The following is a 19,883-nucleotide window of genomic DNA, read 5'->3' as shown; positions in this document are numbered from 1 at the left end:
ATGGAGCCGCACACACCATAGCGAACCGCGATATGCGATACCAAGACAAATGCGATACCTTAGCGATAGTATCGCGGTAACGCTGCATGCACTGTTTGCAGTGCTGTATCACGGCGATACCAATGTGGCCAAACTAGGAACTACTCAGTTTTGTCGTTTTGTCTGTTCTCTGCACGTTTAAAAACAACAACATGTCGTGTATCACCAAACATTTACTTGAAGTTGTTTATACATAACCGGTGCACTATGATTTGAATCACAAGGATTATAAGAACATAAGGAAGAAGGACAAGATCTGGGAAGACACCGGAAAAACACTGAATACTTCTGGTAAGTATCAAAAGTTTTGCTGGTCCCAAAAATCACTTTGACAAACCAACCACTTTGACCAAAAATCACTAGGACCAAACCCAAACCGTTCTTCGAAGATATAGGTACTGTAAAATATTTAATGAGCCAAGCCTACGTAATTATGTTTTGTGTTCATATAATTTAGCTATTTTATTGTTTATTGAGGTGTACTGGCTTTCCTGCGCATCCCGTTCCCGCTCTGGTGTGGAAGCACTTGTTTCCGCTGCGATATTATCACCCAAGTATCGCAGATGAAATTCTAGGAATAGTATCGCGCCACTCCAGCGATAAAGTATCTCTCTGGTGTGTACAGGGCTTTAGGTAACAAACAAAAAATATTATATAAACATATGCCCTATCTCGCTTTGTTGTCTGTCTGTTAGTGTGTACGTACTTTTTGCATAACTTCCCATAGCTTTGGAACCGATTGAGGCACTAACTTAAAAACTTGGTATGTGTACAATGACTAATAGAAACTATGTTTTTGCATAGTATCAAGTTTCTACTTTTATGATTTCAAAATTGCAGCCATTTTTATTTTTCAAAGCAATAAGATTTATAAAAAGTTACAAATGACAAAAATGATGAAAATTTAATTCACTTTCCCGAAATGTACAACTTTTATAGGGTTATAACACAAGTAACAGAGAAAAATAAATTTTCTGAAGCTAAAACTACAAATTTAATTTAGGAAAATTTAATAAATAAGCAGACCTTTATAAACATGATTTTTTTTGTTTTTTTGTGTTATGACCCTATACAAATTTTACATATCTGTCAAATGAATTAAGTTTCCATCCTTTCTGTCATTTGTAACCTTTTAGCGAATTTCCCATATAGAGAATATTAGCGAATTTCCCATATAGGCAATAGGATATTACCGTAGGTTTCATGGTAAGACTTGGACCCATCAGGACTGATTTACTTTTTCATTTTGATGTCCCTAGAAGCTAAAAACACCATCCGTTCAAATTCATAAACATATATATGTGTCCATTAGCACGATAATTCGAGCAAAAATGATCCGATTTCGATGAACTTTGGTACAAACGTGTAAACCTACGTTACTTATGTTTGCTGCGGCGGATGTATTTATAAATCCTATGAGGTATGAGTTATTATGCTTTTAATAAAAATGGCTGCAATTTTGAAATTATACAAAGTAGAAACCTACTGCATTGAGAAAAATGAGTTCCTATTAGTCATCATACACGTACAAAGTTTGAGATAGTAATGTTTGCAGATGACACTACAGCTGTAATAAATAAAATGTGCTTAAAGGAGTTGAAAACTACATAAGAAACTACTATAAAATAATTAGAGCATTGGTAAATGGGCTTTTGTTAAATGCTGCCAAAAAACCAATATAATACATTTTAGAAATACTCAAAATAGAGAGGGTGTACTAAGGCTAGCAATAGGAACCATTATTACTGTATATAGAAAGCCAGAGATCTGTAAAATTATTTAGATGTGATCTGTGATGAAAATCGTAAATGGCAAGAACACATAATGCAGTTAGGTAAATGATTAAATTCAATATGCTTCAACATGAGTTGCCTCACCCACTGTACCAGTATGAAGACAAAATTAACTTTATACTATGGCTATTTATACCCATTAGTAAAATATGGAAAAATGTTATGGGACTCATCAGAATTAGTAAGTAATATTTTAAAAGCACAGAAAAAAATTCTAAGAATTAGGACATTAAAAAAACCCAGAACCTCATGTAAAGGTATTTTTAAAAGTTTTAAATTAATGACAGTACCAAGTATGTACATCCACGAGGTACTTTGTCACTTCAGAAACAATTTATTGTGGTACTCTCAAGAAAAAACCAGCCACAGTTATAGTACAAGAAACAAAAACTTACTTGTGTACCCTCATCATTCCACAACAACTTTAGAGAAAAGCATTTACTCTATGGGAATGAAACTTTATAATAAATTGCCTAACCCTATGAAGAGGTACACCCTCAACCCAACACAATTTTCAGAGAAGGTGAAAAGCTTGTTGATTAGAAAGGCCTATTACAAAGTTAACGACATTTTGAATGATTCTGAAATGTGATATGATAGTCTTGGATGCCTACTTACCATAGCTTTGACTGAACAAAAATCTGCGTTAAAACCTTGTTGATACTTAAATGTTTTATATTGTTTATTTAAATTAAGATGATGTTAATTAGTTGTAAGCTTAGTTTTGTCCTCTGTTATAATTACTGTTGAATTTTCCCTTTGGTATATTAAACTGTTGAATTTTATTAGTATTTATAAACATAGTCTATTTTTTGTTAACGGTTTTAAAATGTATTTAACCTAGAAGGAAAGAGACGACTTGTATTTTTTAAGGACAATTTTATTTATGACGAAGCACCTGTACATACATTCTGTAATATTCTGTACGTTTTGTGCCAATAAATATCATTCTATCATTCTGTCATTCTTGAAGCTGGTACCTCAAGTGGTTCAAGAGTTATGGGATGTTATGTAAAAAATATATTCACACTGATGGACGGAAAACGAAGCGAAATAGGGCATATGTATGTTTGTATGATATTTTTTGTTTTCACATAAGGAGTTTGACCACGGAGTTTCAGGAGAGAGTTTGAAACACTCTGTATATATCAACTAATATTTAACGTAGACAACCTTATGGGAGTAGGAGTATTGTATGGTAAATTGCAAGGTTGCAGTTGACCAGAGTAAGATGCTTAGCTTGTTTACTCACCAAGATTAGTTGTTTGTTGTTTAACACATTTCTCCCTTTAGAAAAGAAGCTTATTACCATAGGTGGCATGTTAACATCACCTAAAGCTTGGCATGATTTACTTGATAGTTTGATGGCTCCAGAACAGTATCCATTAGGCTTATAGATGTGGCAAAATATATATGGATGCCCACTATAGTCAGAAAATTTAAATTTGTTTACCAAGGGGAATTTACTACCTTTTTTATAGTGGTCCAAATGTCCACAAAACAGCTAAAAGTTCCGTGGAATATTCTTCCTGCACATCTAATTATTAATCATAGAAACTGTTATCTAGTACTACAGTACTATTATCCAAAACTTATTTAGTTGGTTGAACTAAAGTGATATTTTTTCAATTTCAGTCTTAGAAATCTTTAGAAAAGAATATTCTTTCTAGACAAACTCCACATAGAATTCAGACTGATGGCATAACTCTATTCACAATACAACAAGTTCTGAGTCCGTTGTTTGTGTCAGTGACAAACGTGGCAAGGAGGTTGTGACCAAGTACAGTGTGTACGGGATGGACACCAACTCCACCTTCTACACAGACTCCAATGGCCGAGAGATGCTGCGGAGGGTGATGGACGAGAGACCGACATACACAGTAAAGCTGGAGGAGCCTTTAGCCGGCAACTACTACCCAGTCAACACTAGGATCAGTGTGCAAGACCCTCTTACGAGGTTCTCCATCATCACAGACCGCTCCCAGGGTGGCACCAGCATGCACAATGGCGATATTGAGCTCATGGTCAGCATTCAATACTGTTTATAATGGTCATTTTGTTTTTATGTTGGAAAGCTGTAAAAAGCTTTATAATTTATATATAGAAGACTTTAAAATACATTGTGACTGTTTTAGCGAATTTAAAGCTACTAGTGAACCTGTGCGGCTCAATGCCCCACAAAATTACATATGAATTTAGAAAACAAATTCATCGTGTTACTTATATGTTGGCTCAACGTCAAAAATTAAAAACAGTAATAATAAATCCATAGAAGAGAAGCAGTCCAACCATTTTCTAGCTGTATTTGTATTTTATTTAGTAAATTAATAAGTGTTCAAGTATGTTATAGGGTAGTTATTTTTAAAGATTTTTAAAAATACATGTAACAAAACTTTTTATCATATCAAACCAATAGGCCTATGTAGAACCTGCTATGTGGCATATTTTGAGGGTCATAAAGATGCTGCTTGAAGAAATACTTTTAAAAATAAACACTAAAAAAACAATATTTTAACCATAAAAGCACTTCCATGAATACTACGATTTTAGTCTTGAAGTTACCTTCAGGAAGATTAACCCTCGTTAAAATGACCAATAATGAATATGTGTAACCCATTATAAGACATAGCCTTACTTAAAACAACATAATATAGTTGCTCATGACTGGAAATTGGTCTGGGTAAGAACAGTGCTGATATTTAATTGAAGTTACTTGGCTTGGTGATTTCATAACTGCAAACTCAAAATACACCCACAAGTAAAAAAGAATCAAGTTATTGGTTGTGTAACCTATTTTTGTGTAACAACATTATTCACTTGAAGTAGATGATTTGTTTGATTTGTTGATCATCTGTTTTGTTTAAAATAAATAATGTCAAAGATTTGTGATTTTAAATACAGATTACTAGGGTTGCTTTCAGAGAGGTGAAAGCCAGTTGAGCGGAACAAACGTGATTTGATATTTGTATAAGTAACTAAATGTAAAAAGGTCAATAGATTTATTTACTAATGCTGGTTTTAAAGATTAAAATTATAATAACTCAAATTTACCTCTTCGAGAAGTGCATTATGGTAGTTTTGACCAGGAAAATATTACAGTAGTTGGAATCTGATATTAACATCCAAAAAGTAAAGTATAAAAATGAGAAATGTAATTTAACATTCAAATGCAACTGTAGCCTACAACAAAAAAACATTGGGCTACATTTTTCACCCTTACAATCGGTTAAAGTATTGTATATAAAAAACAGTAACTATAAAAAAACGAGTATTAAAGTATAACAACAGGAGGGGAAATTTGACATTTAAATTCAACCGTGCAACATAAAATGGCTGAAATGTAGGCCTAAACCATAAACATAAGTAATAAGTAAACATCGCATTCAGCTGATTTAAGTGAAAACAGAATAATATAATAAGTAGGGAAGACATGCCTTAAATATACAATGTAGATAATATAATTAGAAATTAGTAGCCTACTTCTGGACAGGCCTAGACAATTATCCATACCGTGGTTAAAAGTGTACTTCTATAAGCCCAGGTTTACTTATCAACGGTTGTAACTGGACGTATGTATAGTCCGTGGCTTGGCAATCAAATAACAGTATTTGTTTAGGATGGGCTACTGTTATCAACATTTGAAATAACTGAATTGTTACCAAATTACTGTTTCACAAAATGCAGATTCCATTTTCAGCAGAGCCATTAAAATGAGGATTTGCCGAACAATTATTAATATTACAGAATAGTATATAATGATATACAACTTTTCACATTCCATAATTATATGTTAGTTTTGCTATGGTCAAAGGTACAAATCCAAATGTTCTATTTTCTTTTGGTCAGTATGTAATAATTTGCTAGAATCATTGACTTTATATAAAGTCAAAGCTAGAATACTGTAGATGGTTTGTTAAGTTAAGACCATATGCAAGCATTTTTGAAATCGTTTCCCCGTTTAACCTTAACCAACTATTCCATTCCAAAAGTTAAAAAATTATATGGTGCAACACAAATAAACAACCCGATCGCCTACCTATAACCTACACTATACCTTCCTAATCTAACCTTACTTCAAAACACTTAATGTAGTCACGAATACTCATAAACCCCGACCTACCTCCCCACATGCCTAAATCAGTAATCAATCTGCGTTTTATCAATAAGTGTAATAACTTACTGTACCGTCGATGTAATTAAACATAATATAACCTATGAGGTATTATCGGATTAAATACCGATTTCGATGCGGTTCGATATATCGCTTATTAAATCCTGATTTCTAACATTGGCTGTTTCTAATCAGCTGGCAACACAAATAGGTTCCCAAGAAAGTAGTCACCGGTCCGTATCCCTCCGCTCCTTGTTTATGCTCCACGCATTGAGAAAGTAGTTCAGTATATTTTCTCGATTTGCAGTGAATTCCGGGCCTTAAAAAAATGTTTTAACGGCATTTTCTTGTTTATTAAAATCATAGGAATGGTTTAAAATCGTTTAAAAGAAAAGTATAGAAAGTTCAGAAATACCTTATGATTCTCTTGTTTACATTTTTCTTGTAAACAAAAAAAACTGTCATAGCTACTTTAGTCCCATAAGCCCAATGTTAAAAATTTTAAATTTTAAGTTCGTTTTAAATTGCATTAGCATTATCTAATTGAAATTTGTTTGTTTACAAACCATCTCATTATTAGTCTAAGTAGTCTTGTTAAGTTTGGCTGAAATGTGTTCAGCCGTTATTGAGTGATGGTGTTATATTGTTTGCATTTAAGTTGATCCCAAAGAGCTTCGCTCGCTTCGCTCGCTCCGCTCAATTATAGCAAAGTTTTCTAAATCATGGTAACTTAATCTCAACTAAATTTTACTATTCCCAGAATTAAAATAAAGTAGTAAGATCCATTATGAATAAACATTAAGGTATACAATCCTTAAATTTAAATGTAGTATACATCAACAGTCATAATACACAGCAATTATTATGTAGTAGACTTTGACTATGTTCAAATAACAAACATATGTTTCTGTAAATAAAAATTATCTCCTATGTTATCCTTATGGGGAAATACGAAACTTTAAAGTGCTCCAGGGCCTCACTCTCTCATTATTTCCCTAAAAAGAAAGTTTCCTGCACAACTTCACGCTACGCTCTTTCCAATGACACCAAAAACATGACAATCAGTTCAGTAGTTTCGGAGGAGTAATTGTCACAAAAAATCTGCTTGCGTATTAAATAAGTATAGATTACCGTAGGTCTCATGGTAAGACCTAGACCCGGGACCGATTACTTTTTTGTTAGAGGTCCCAGAGGCCACAAACAACCTCCGTTGTTGTCAAATTGCAAATACCACAATTATCAAATTTGATCCATATTTATCAAATTGTCAAACTGCATGCCACATCCGTTACTTATTAATTATAAATTTTGAATCGGTCTCAGTTTTCTTCACATCCCATAGAGGTTCGGCTTTAATTTGTTTTTCTTCTGTTTTCACTTTCTTCCTTTTGTCAGTTATCGCAACGATCCTGTTCTCGATTTCGACACTAGATTCCAGCATAGCTACTCTTAAGACTTTGAGTATTTTGGAAGTTTCTATCGGCTTATCGTCAACTATCCCATTTTCTTTATTAGGCTCTTCCGTACTCTCTCTAACCACTCGAACCATCTGGACACTGGTGAGAAGGTCAGAATGTTTCTCAGAGTGTTGAACCATATTCTCAGCCTCCAGGAGTTTGCATTCCTTCTCTAACACTTTTTCTTTGATTGGAACATTGTCTATATGTGCTGTTTTGATTTTGATTTCTTTGTTTCGGGTCCTTTCTTCTTGTGAGATGTTTTCTGCTCGAGATGCACTGAAGTTGTCAATCTCAAATGATTTCTTTGCTATTTCGTGGAATTGATCATATTCAAAACATGTCAGAGTAAAGTTGTCATCGACACCTTCACCACTGTATTCTGGACATTTTCCATGCAACGCCCAGCCTAAGTAACTTCAGGATAAACCTGGCGAGTTAGGACTCATTAGGTCCCATTTGGGCATTATCTAAGGCATAATTGAACAGTATAAACATAAATCCTTTCCTACTTTTACAGGATTTTTGACATTTTATAGTAACAAAATCGGGTTTTGATGGGCCTAGCAGATTTAACTCAACTCTCTGTTCATAACTTGCCACCTCACCACCCGCATACTTTGTAGAAATATATTTAAACGAATTCATAGTTCATTATTAGCACTAAACAACACTTCTAAAGACACTGCGCCTAATCCTCTCGGGCCATACCTCCCCCTTCACCTTCACCTTCCTTCCGCCCCTAACCATGCTTGACAACAACATAGTAAAAAAAAATCCTAGCCTGGCGCCGCCCCCGCCCCACTTCCGCCTTCTACATAATTTCTCACCGTTCCCAGTTCATTTCCTTTCTTTCAATAACAATAATTGTGACAACAATAATCATAACAATAATTTTTTTCACATTAATTAAAAAAGTTATAAAATTAGCAGCGCGATACATGAATGTAGAACCACAACCTGATTTGAGTTCCCGCCAAATGCGCGAGCGTGCTGCTATCTCGCGGCAAACTGCCAAACCACTACGCCGAGCTGCCACCGTGATAGGCAGCAAAAACCTGCATTTTTTTTAACCATATCACGAGTGCAGTTTTAGGTCGGTTCTTCATGAAACAAATGTTATTTGATAATTAATTAAATGCTATACGGGTTTTGCTTTTTTGAATTTCAAATATTCCTTTTAAAAAACCTCTATAAAATTGTAAACTTTAACAAGCGTTTTCTTGCTATAATTATTGAAATATTTCTTTAATTAAAAAAATTAAAAGCAAAACCCTGTAAAATTGTATTTTCTTTCCAATGACTCATCAAACACAATTCTATGTTAAAAAATAACGGCACTATTTGGTTCAAAAGATTACATTGCTCTTATGGGACTCCTATCCAATATGGCCGACTGATACTGCCCACTCTTAAATTTTATACATTTTATCTAGATACACTATCTATAATTAACTAATCCCAGTTTCACATAGCTTATAGAAGGTGATAAATTAATGCCTCAAGCTGAAATAAATTTCATCTAAAATGTTTTAAACCTCAAATTAGGCTGGGCTATGTTAATCCAAATCTAACTGATGTTTAACAGTTGCACCGAAGGATGCTTCATGATGATGCATTTGGTGTGGGTGAGGCGTTGAACGAAGAGGCGTTTGGCCGAGGATTGGTGGCACGAGGGACTCATTTGGTGATCGGAGGTCCTTCACAGTCACAGACAGTGGAGGAGAGAAGACTTGTCCAGGAGAGAGTACTGGCCGCTTGGACCTTCCTTACGCCCACACGTCTTACCTTTGACCAGTGGAGAACCAACTACAACATGGAAGTAAGATAACTAATCTGTAACAGAGGTACAGTGGAGCTTTGACTATTTGAAAATAAAAAAATCAGTAATCCAAAACTTTGTTTAACCAAAGGGTTTCAAAACAAAAACTAACATCGGTTTATCTCACTATGTTTTTTCCAAAGAACCTATATATTGATAAGCGACCTGTGTTTTCTATGAAAATGACGAGAGTTCCCACACTGGAAAATTTGCAACTACACCTCTGACTATATGCTTCTTTCAGTATTGGCTTCTATCGAATTTATCATAGATCACAATAAGAATTACATAATGTAACATTTTCAAGTAGCAGAAATAATAAAGTTGGTGAAAGTTCTCAGGTCTGCAGAAAGCTTTACCAGACAATGTTCAAATTCTTACCCTGGAGCCATGGAAAGGCACAACATTCCTGCTGCGTCTGGAACACGTTCTGGAGAAAGACGATGACAAGAGTGCAGCTGACCCTGTGATTGTCAACTTGCAGGTAATTGCCACCTCTCACTCCACCAAGATATTAGGAGCCATTGTGGTCTTCACCAATGTCTTCTGTCTGTTTCCTGAGTGAATTATATTTTAGATTAGATTTTATAACGTGTCAGAAGAGCTTATATTATTAAAATTACAATGATTAGTCAACTGGTGGTTGTAGAGGTGTTTTTCTAACTGCCAAACTACACTGCCAAAATACAACTGTGTTTTATGGCACAAATTCTTTACATAAGGGTTAGGTACATCAGTTTCCTTAGCTGCGAAAATTGTTCTGGGCTGTATCCTGAAAAACACAGGGACTTAACCCTTCCCGAGCGTTGGCTGTATATATACACACCAACGACGCTATTCAGTTGCGAGTGTTGGCTGTATATACACGCAAATCAATCTGAAGGTCACTAGTGTACAATGTATATATACGCCAAAACATGGAAACGTTATTTAGGTATTTTAAAGTTCTTCTTCCCCATCAACAGTTACCTTAGGCCGTTTATCAATATTATTGTTTTGATAACTTTTTATGAATTTCTGATTGGTGGGTTGGCATCACTGACTCGTAACATCTGTTTACAAAACCAGCCGGCTGAGTCAGCGTGCGCAGACAATGGAAGACAATCTATGTACGTGTTCTTGAGTGAAGTACATCTATTCAGTGAAATAGGTTTAGTGGAATCTATTCTGTACACTAGAATGTGTTGTAGTTTTTATAAAAAAATGACGTTTAGTATGAATTAACCAAATTTTGAAGAAGACTTCATAGAATTACTGAATCATAGTATTTCTGAAAGAGACGACACTGTTCAGCTTTCTGACAACTCTGAAGAATCAGACAATGAGTGTATTTAGGTGCAGTATCTGAAGCTAACGATGATATAAGCAGTATTGAAGTGCTGCAAGGTATTAAACATTATGATCAAGACTATATATAGTCTTGATCATAATGTTTTATACCTTGCATATATGCAGTGGCGTAGGTGTGCGGGAACGGGTGTGAACGGCTTTGCCACTATGTTTTTTCCAAAGAACCTATATATTGATAAGCGACCTGTGTTTTCTATGAAAATGACGAGAGTTCCCACACTGGAAAATTTGCAACTACACCTCTGACTATGAATGTACATTATGAGCAAAGTAGCTTTCGTGCTAGTACACCTTATGTTGAAACTAAATGTTATGAAAACAATGAAGTTTAGGATATGCCTGGGCCTTCTGGCGATAGCTTTACTTAAGACGGAGGAGTGTAACAAATCTAAGGAACTGAATCTAGATCATGGACAAGATGTTAGTATTGTTGGTTGTGTTAGGCCTACAATAATGTCGGATGATGAAAATGAATCAAACAATGAAGTTGGGGATAGGCCTATGCATTCACATCAGGACGAAGGACGTAACACAGAAAAGGAAGGACTGTAACAAACCTAAGGAAAAGGTTATGAGTAGGCCTAATGTACCAAATGTTAGCAGTGTTCATTCTGGTGAGCCTATTCCTATGTCACAAGATAAAGATGAAGTAATCGACAAAACTGAAGAAAGGCCAAGAGGACAGACAAAAAGGATAAAAGAACAGTAAGAAATTTGAGGGACAGAAGAAGAAGAAGATATGTGCAATGGAACAGCGCCTTGAATGGGACAATGAGCTATCCACAGCCTGATTTGACCGATTATTTTTCTACAAAATATAGGTCAATTACATGCCATTCTTTGCAGATGTTATATTGACAAAGACAGATTTTTGTTGATTTTTTTGAATTTGCACTTCAGTCATGAAGGAGTGGACTGACCGAGATCTAAAAATAAGGTTTTTATAGTCAATCATGTAAAAGCTATGTGTCAGGCCTTTTATAACCCGAGCTCAAACATATCCGTTGATGAGAGTACCATATCATTCAAGGAGAAGATTAAGTTTAAAGTCTACAATCTAGACAAGCCTATACTAGTTTGGCTTGACGATTTATGTAATCTCTGACTCTGAGAATGGCTACATTTATAACTTTAGTCCTCCATAAATGCTTTGAGGAGTACCATACAACATTAGAAATATACCAACACGGACAATTTCAGTATGTTTTAATTTTGTTGTGCTACGAGCTGTTGGCCCGTCCTACGTATGGGAATCGAGTAGTCCATTAATATATATATATTGTGTCTATTACTAATTCAGGCAATTATAGTTTAAGCAGTTCAAAATTGATAGTAAAGAAAAAGCTTCCAAGATGAGTTAAAACATGTGATCATTGTTATTTCCCCAACCTTTCCTCAAAAAGTCGAATAGGCTAGTAAAATAATTTTCATAAGCTTTCTTTTGAAGATTCGTGAACTTCGATTCGTATACAGCAATGGTTATAGAATCTTACTTATTTCCTATAATCAATGACAAAATCTCAGAGTAAATAAACTAACCTCATAAATCTATAGAATATTTTTTATTCAACCAGCTGTTAGTTATAACAAATTATATTTCACAAAAACAAACTAAAATATTTTAAAGACTGTTCAAAAAAATAAATTAGAACATCTATTATTTTACTATGTATATTTAAATAAACTCTCATCCTCTTACCGATTAAATAAACGTATGAACGGTTATAGCATTACACATATGGTATAAATAAGTCAATTCTACATATGTCATTTCATTTTCATCCAAAAGCTGAATTTGTGTCGAAAAACACAGAATGTTTACAACTGTTATTATACCAAAAGCTAGAGTAGAATGTTAGCGTCGGCTGCTAGACTTTTTAAAATTTAAAACTTAATTTCCAAAAAACTGAAACCCTAAACTAAAATTATGTCTTCGACATTCCCTAGTTCTCAAAATTATCTTTCTTTCAACACAAAAATCATGAAAATCTGTCAAGTGGTTGATTAAGGATCGTGAAATAAAAAAACCACTATCACGTTTTAATATTATAGATAGTAGGATAAGTCTTTTTAATTTTTTCTTATAATGGCAAAGAAGTAATATTATTTTTTACCATGAAAGTTTTTTTTAATAAGTTTTCAACTAAAGTAAACCAGCATAGACACTTTTAATATGTTTTTTTGTATCTTGATTAGATAAGTATGTTTTGTGTTTTGGCAATAAAAAGAAGTCATATTGTTCTTATCATGATTTTTATTATTTCATTAACACTTTTTAACAGTTTGGTAAAAATAATTTTTTTTTTTATTTACAATCGTTTAGACGTATATATATAGAGCAATGCAGTCCTTATCAAGCGTTGGAGATACGCTGCAACAATTAATTATAGTCATAAAACTTAAAAAAAATTATTTGGATTAAAAAAGTGTCCATAATCAACTCAAACCATCAGATAGTAGTAGAAAACATAAACATTTCAAAATAATTTTTTTAATCCCAACCAAATTATTGATTGCGTAGTGAGTAGGGCTTCGCCCGGCATTTCCACAGCTGTACTTGGCAAATTGATTCGGCAGCTAAACCTACTTTAAAATGTGTAAAGTGGTCCATGAATAATATTTTAACTTCATACAGCTTTAAAGACTGAGTTCATCGATGAGGTGGCATGGGCCTTGGATGGGTCGCAGAGCACAATGGGTGTGTTCTGTGACTTGTCCAAGGCATTTGATTGTGTTAACCACAACATTCTTCTAATGAAATTAGCATTATATAAATTTTCTACTAAATCGATATCTTGGCTTGGATCCTACTTAAATGCTCGCTTCCAAAGGACAAAAATAACTAAAAATAATCAAGAAATAAAATCTAATTGGGAGGAAATTAAATTCGGGGCGCCTCAAGGGTCCATTCTCGGACCACTTCTGTTTCTTACATACATAAATGATTTGCCTAAAAATGTTTCCAATAGTCTTATTCTTTATGCAGATGACACTACTGCAGTTGTCAAATCAAAAAATTATGAGGAATTAGTTGTCAAAATTACTGAGTGTCTTGATGAGCTAGGGAACTGGTTTGATAAAAATGGATTGAAAATGAATCAAGATAAAACTCAATTGGTTAGATTTTTTACACCCCAGAATAGACAAAATGTAAATGCTTTCACACAGCTTTCAACTGATGAAAATGTTAAATTTTTAGGCCTGTACATTGACAAACATTTGGCGTGGGATAGGTGTGTTGAATATGTTTTGGGCAAACTCAACTCTGATTGTTTCCAAATTTTATGTTTAAGGGATACAATAGACTTAAAAACCAGTGATGATGTATTACGCTTATTACTCCATACTTCAATATGGTATTGAATTTTGGGGCTACTCAACAGATATAAATAGAATTTTCAAAGTCCAAAAAAGGTTTTTGCGAATCATAACTTTTTCACCATGGAAAGCTTCATGTAAACCAATTTATAAACAGTTAAATATAATGTCAGTTCCAAATTTGATTATTTATAAAACCTTGCTAACTGTACAACCCTCAATTTTGCAGGGGAAACTTTGAGCATTCGTATAATATGAGATTCAAAAATAATTTTCAGTATCCTAGACACAATCTTAAACTTGTTGAAAAAACACCTTCCTACATGGGGAAATTTTTTTTAAATAAATTAAGTAGACCCAAAATTAAAAATATTAATAAATACTAATTCTTTTAAAAGCAGCCTTGCCAACTTTTTACTAGGTAAAACTTATTACAGCACTAATGAATTTTTAATGGACAGCTCGATTCTGTAATTATTTTAATCTTCAACTTTCCATTTAATCTCCTTTTATTGTAATTTATTTCTATTCTAAGACATTGTGGATGGTTTATAATTATTAGATTAATCTTTAATTCTAGCTATTCATATTTATATTTACTTTTTAATGTTATTATTACATAATTTGAAAATGTCGCCTGTTTTTTAGCTATGCTACAATCAAAAAATGTTATGTGACAATAAAGAAATATTTATTTATTTATTTAAGGCTGCACATTAAAAATATTGTATGGTGTGATATTCCAAGTACTGTACAAAATGTCAGCTGACATTCTTAATGTTTTAGTCAGATTTGTTTATTTATTCTGTTTAATTCTTGTATTCAGTTTTGCTTAATAAAACCTAAGTTTTATTCTCTAAAGGTTTATTACAATTTATTAAGCAAATATTATCATAATTAGTCTGAGAATCAGTATCTATAGGCTTCCTATAAACCATTCTATTCAATCACTTAATACTAGAGAAAGAAATGGATAAACTGTTAAGACCAGAAAGATTTGAATGTCTACCTGATACAACCAAAGCAGCATTTGAATTCAAACATTGGTTGAGGACTTTTGAAAATTTTGTATCCTCTGTTGATAAAGTAAGTGACGAAGAAAAGTTAAAACTACTCATAAATTACATTAGTCACAACGTATATGAATTTATTTCAGAAGCAAAGACCTATGAAGATGCTGTGAAGGTTTTACAGACCCTCTATGTGAAACCTCAAAATGAAGTTTATTCAAGGCATATATTAGCTATTTCCAAGCAACAACCTGGGGAGTCTGTAGATCAATTCTTACAAAAACTGAAACTTTTGAGTAAAGATTGTAATTTTCGTAATGTTAATGCAGAAGAAAGTAAAAACGATTACATTAGAGACTCATTCATCACTGGGCTATTATCTCCTCAAATACGTCAAAGACTACTAGAGAACAATACTCTGAAATTAGAGGATGCCGTTGCTCAAGCAAGAGCTCTAGAATCAGCTCAGAAACACTCAGAAATCTACCAACAAACTCATCAAAATCAATGCAGTACTTTAAATCAAGAGATGAATCAAGAAGAATGTTATAAGGAATCATCACTGGCTGCCTCAGGGACAATAAAATGCTTCTTCTGTGGGAAAGCCAAACATCCTCGAAATGTCTGTCCAGCCAGGGATGCTGATTGTCGAAACTGTGGGATAAAAGGTCATTTCTCAATTGTTTGTCGTCGTAAAAAATCAGGTAAATCTTCTAATCTTTCAGCCATGGAGAAAAGTCATGAGTCTGGACTGCTGGCTGCCGCTCCTCGATGTTTATCAAAGTCTGTAGTTACAGTTAAGATTAACAATGTTGTCGCTGATGCTCTAATAGATACTGGTAGCTCTGAAACATTCATAAATAAAACATTCGTTGACAAAACAAAGTTTTTAGTTGTTCCTGGAGGAGGCCAGATTTCTATGGCATCTGTAGACTTACAATCCCGTATCTGTGGGCACTGCTTCGTTGATATTGAGCTTTTAGGGCATCAACATATAAAAACTAAGGTTTCAGTTTTGCCTAATCTCTGTGCAGACATGATAATTGGGCATGATATTCTCTCTAAGTATACAAATCTATGCATATCATTTGGCGGTTCTAAGCCAGCACTAACTTTGGGCCCTTGCAGTTTGCCTACAGCTATTGTTGAACCTCCTGAACTATTTGCTAATCTTTCACCAGATTGTCACCCAATAAAAATAAAATCTCGAAGGTTCTCCCTTGATGAAACAAGATTTATAGAAAATGAAATAGGTAAATTGTTGTCTGAAGGAATAATTGAAGAGAGCAATTCTCCTTGGAGGGCTCAAGTCCTGGTTACCAAAAATGAGAATCACAAAAGACGGTTAGTCATTGATTACTCTCAAACTATTAACCGTTTCACTAACCTTGATGCTTATCCTTTACCAAATATTGAAGATCTTGTTTCAAAAATTTCTAAGTATGAGGTATTTAGTACAGTTGACCTCCGAAGCGCTTACCATCAAATCCCTATTTGTGAAAATGAGAAAAAATACACTGGCTTCGAAGCAGGTGGAAAACTATATCATTTCAACAGAATACCTTTTGGAGTTACCAATGGAGTTGCTTGTTTCCAGCGTGTAATTAATGGTATAATCAGTAAAGAAAAGTTAGAAGGGGTTTTTGCTTATCTAGATGATTTGACGGTTTGTGGTAAAGATCAAGAAGATCATGATAGAAATCTTGCAAATTTCTTGGCAGCAGCCAACAAGTACGGGCTGACTCTGAATCAAGACAAATGTTCATACTCCCAAAGATCAATCAGACTTCTGGGATACCTAATTGAAAATAACACTATTAAACCGGATCCTGAAAGACTTGAACCCCTTCTGAACTTACCTGTTCCTAGTAATTTTGATTTATTAAGGCGTGCAGTTGGAATGCTAGCTCACTATTCAAGATGGATCCCTCAATTTTCTGAAAAAGTACACAGATTAGTTAAATGCAAAACATTCCCAATTCCTCCAGAAGTTGTTTCTGACTATGAAAAACTGAAACAAGAGATAGCTCAGTCTGCTATTAATACTATTGATGAATCTATCCCATTCGTAGTAGAAACTGATGCATCACAGAATGCACTTGCAGCGACTCTTAGTCAAATGGGTCGTCCAGTTGCTTTTTTTTCACGATCGTTATCAGACAGTGAAAAGAGACACTCGATAATAGAAAAGGAAGCAGCAGCTATTGTCGAGGCAGTCAGGAAATGGAGACATTTCTTAGTTGGACGGCATTTCAAGATTGTGACAGATCAAAGGTCGGTGTCATTTATTTTTGATCAAAAACACAGTAGCAAAATAAAGAATGAGAAACTTCAACGATGGAGGCTAGAACTGTCTTGTTTTAGTTTTGACACTGTCTACAGGCCTGGTATTCAAAATACAGTCGCTGATGCCTTCACTCGACTCTGCAGTTCGATGCCAAATCAAAGTTTAATTGACTTACATAAGTCACTATGTCATCCAGGCGTTACTCGAATGGTGCACTGGGTCCGAACCCACAATCTTCCTTACTCAGTCGAAGATGTGCGAAAAATGACTGCAGGTTGTCCACTATGTGCAGAGATCAAACCAAAATTCCTGAAAACTTCTAGTGGACATCTCATCAAAGCTATGGCCCCATTTGAGAGGCTTAATATGGATTTTAAAGGGCCAATCCCTTCAGTAACAAATAACACCTATATTCTAACTATAGTTGACGAATATTCACGTTATCCTTTTGCACTCCCCTGTCCTGATATGAGCTCAAGAACTATTATCAAACAACTTCACAAAGTCTTCAGTATTTTTGGTACACCATCATATATACACACAGACCAGGGTAGCGGTTTTATGTCGGTAGAACTAAAATCATTTTTACATAATTTGGGAATAGCTACAAGTCGTGCAAGTCCATATAACCCACGTGGAAATGGGCAAGTTGAACGATTCAACGGAGTAATATGGAATACTGTTCAGCTAGCATTGAAATCGAGAGGGATGAAAATAACTCAGTGGGAAAGTGTTTTAGATGAAGCCCTTCATTGCATCAGATCCCTCTTATGCACAGCTACAAATTGTACACCGCACGAAAGAATGTTTAAACATCAAAGAAGATCTAGCAACGGAGAAACTATCCCTACTTGGCTGACTATTCCTGGAAAAGTTCTTATGAAGAAGCACATAAGAGGCAGTAAGTTTGACCCACTGGTCGAAGAGGTTGAAGTAATTGAGACAAACCCAAAATATTCTTTAGTCCGCAATAAAGAAGGAAGAGAATCAATTGTGTCCTTAAGATATTTAGCACCAAGAGGAAATGTAATGCAAAATCCAACAAATCTTACTTATGAAAACGAAGACGGTGATGAACAGTTGGAACAGAACACTACCTCGTCAAAATCGCTCCTTCTGGAACAGAACACTACTTCGTCACAACCGCTTCTTCAAAACTATACAGATTTATGTTTACCACCAGCAACGTCAGATGGTGTTCCTGAAAATGATGAACATCAAACCAGCAGCGCTCCTTGCAATCAACCTCATCCACCACGTCGGTCAACCAGACCAAAGGTGTTACCTAAGAAATTCGATGTGTATAAAATTTACTAGAGCGGAAGAATGTGGTGATATTCCAAGTACTGTACAAAATGTCAGCTGACATTCTTAATGTTTTAGTCAGATTTGTTTATTTATTCTGTTTAATTCTTGTATTCAGTTTTGCTTAATAAAACCTAAGTTTTATTCTCTAAAGGTTTATTACAATAAAGTCGTTGCTCACCGTTTTATTAAAATCAAGGAAGTAATCCTCAATGCTACGGACAATCTCCACTATATTTATATTGGAACTTAAAAATATGATTGTACCTGATCCACCTGCTCTAAAATATTTTAGCAAGTATTGAGCTAGTTAGTACTATTACTATTAAAGTAACAACATCTGCACACCAAAACCTGATTGCTGTATTGAGCCCGATTACTAATAATATAGCTCGTGGAGTGTGTTTGTGATAGATAGTTTTTATTTCGATACTTTAGATACTCGAGATAGGTATTCATATCCAGTATAGAATGTAAATAGGTATGTTTAAATATCATAAATTAATTTCTCTCGTCTCTTTTAGGAAATTTTCAAGCCATTCTCAATTAAATCCATACGAGAAACATCATTGGGGGCTAACCAGTGGTTGAATGAAGTTTCTCGTCTTGTTTGGAAGAAAAAGGAAAACAGAGTCGACAATTATGAGACATTGAGTAGAACAGAGACTCAAGACTTGCCTAATGTTACTTTGACACCGATGTCAATTAAAACCTTCATTATTGATGTATCATTCCAAAATCAATGATTCTTATTAAACTATAGCAAACACATTTTTTGTTTAATACAACTGTTTTATTTTGTTATAATTTCTTCTTTATTTCCTTTTTGTTTACCTTATACTATATGTTTGAATCAGAAGAACCACCAATCTGTCAAATAATTAATCAATGTGCAATGAGATGTAAACATTGTAAACTCTTCTTGATCAGGTATAGTCTCTACAAAGTTATGAAATTAGTGTTACATCACTTTTGGAGCAAAACACCATCACATCCTAAGTTGTAAAAAGTATAATTTTATATATATATATATATAGGTCGTGGGGCCTGTTTCCTTCCCTTCTGTTGGTGAAATTAAAGTTAATGAAAGAATAAATTGTTATAAACTCTTTTATTTTCTTACAAACACAACACAACACTAAATTATATTTATAGTTCGGTCGCTTAGAAAGCGACCTCCTCAAGCATTGGTTTAGCATTAGCGCGCAGGTCTTTTTCTAAGCGGCCGAACTATATTAAACAACTGCATATGTAAAATGTAAAAACATATGATGGTCCATCACTAATCCAGACTAGATGAGATGGGTTGCAATATTGAACACCTTCTCATAGCATTTAAGGATTAAAGATACATTAATCTAACTGCCACAGACGGTTCTCTTCTCACACTA

General features: G+C 34.3%; 1 protein-coding gene across 2 annotated transcripts in view; it reads left to right on the top strand.

The window, feature by feature from the left end:
* Positions 1-19,299, top strand: part of LOC128983197 (lysosomal alpha-mannosidase) — a 92,252-nt gene extending 72,953 nt beyond the window's left edge. For both annotated transcript variants that reach the window (XM_054402392.1, XM_054402391.1), the window contains exons 14-17: positions 3,583-3,856; positions 8,989-9,222; positions 9,557-9,706; positions 19,017-19,299. In XM_054402392.1, the coding sequence (XP_054258367.1) occupies positions 3,583-3,856; positions 8,989-9,222; positions 9,557-9,706; positions 19,017-19,238 (880 nt within the window). In that variant the 3' untranslated portion in view covers positions 19,239-19,299. The remainder of the gene's footprint in view (positions 1-3,582; positions 3,857-8,988; positions 9,223-9,556; positions 9,707-19,016) is intronic.
* Positions 19,300-19,883: the final 584 nt, after the last annotated feature.

Source organism: Macrosteles quadrilineatus, unplaced genomic scaffold, assembly GCF_028750875.1.
Source record: "Macrosteles quadrilineatus isolate MER2022 unplaced genomic scaffold, UCM_ALF_1.0 Scaffold_1__1_contigs__length_201487025, whole genome shotgun sequence".
In the NCBI taxonomy this organism is placed as follows: Eukaryota; Metazoa; Arthropoda; class Insecta; order Hemiptera; family Cicadellidae; genus Macrosteles; species Macrosteles quadrilineatus.
Note: the sequence above shows the minus strand (reverse complement) of the source record. Positions and strands in the feature narration are given on the sequence as shown.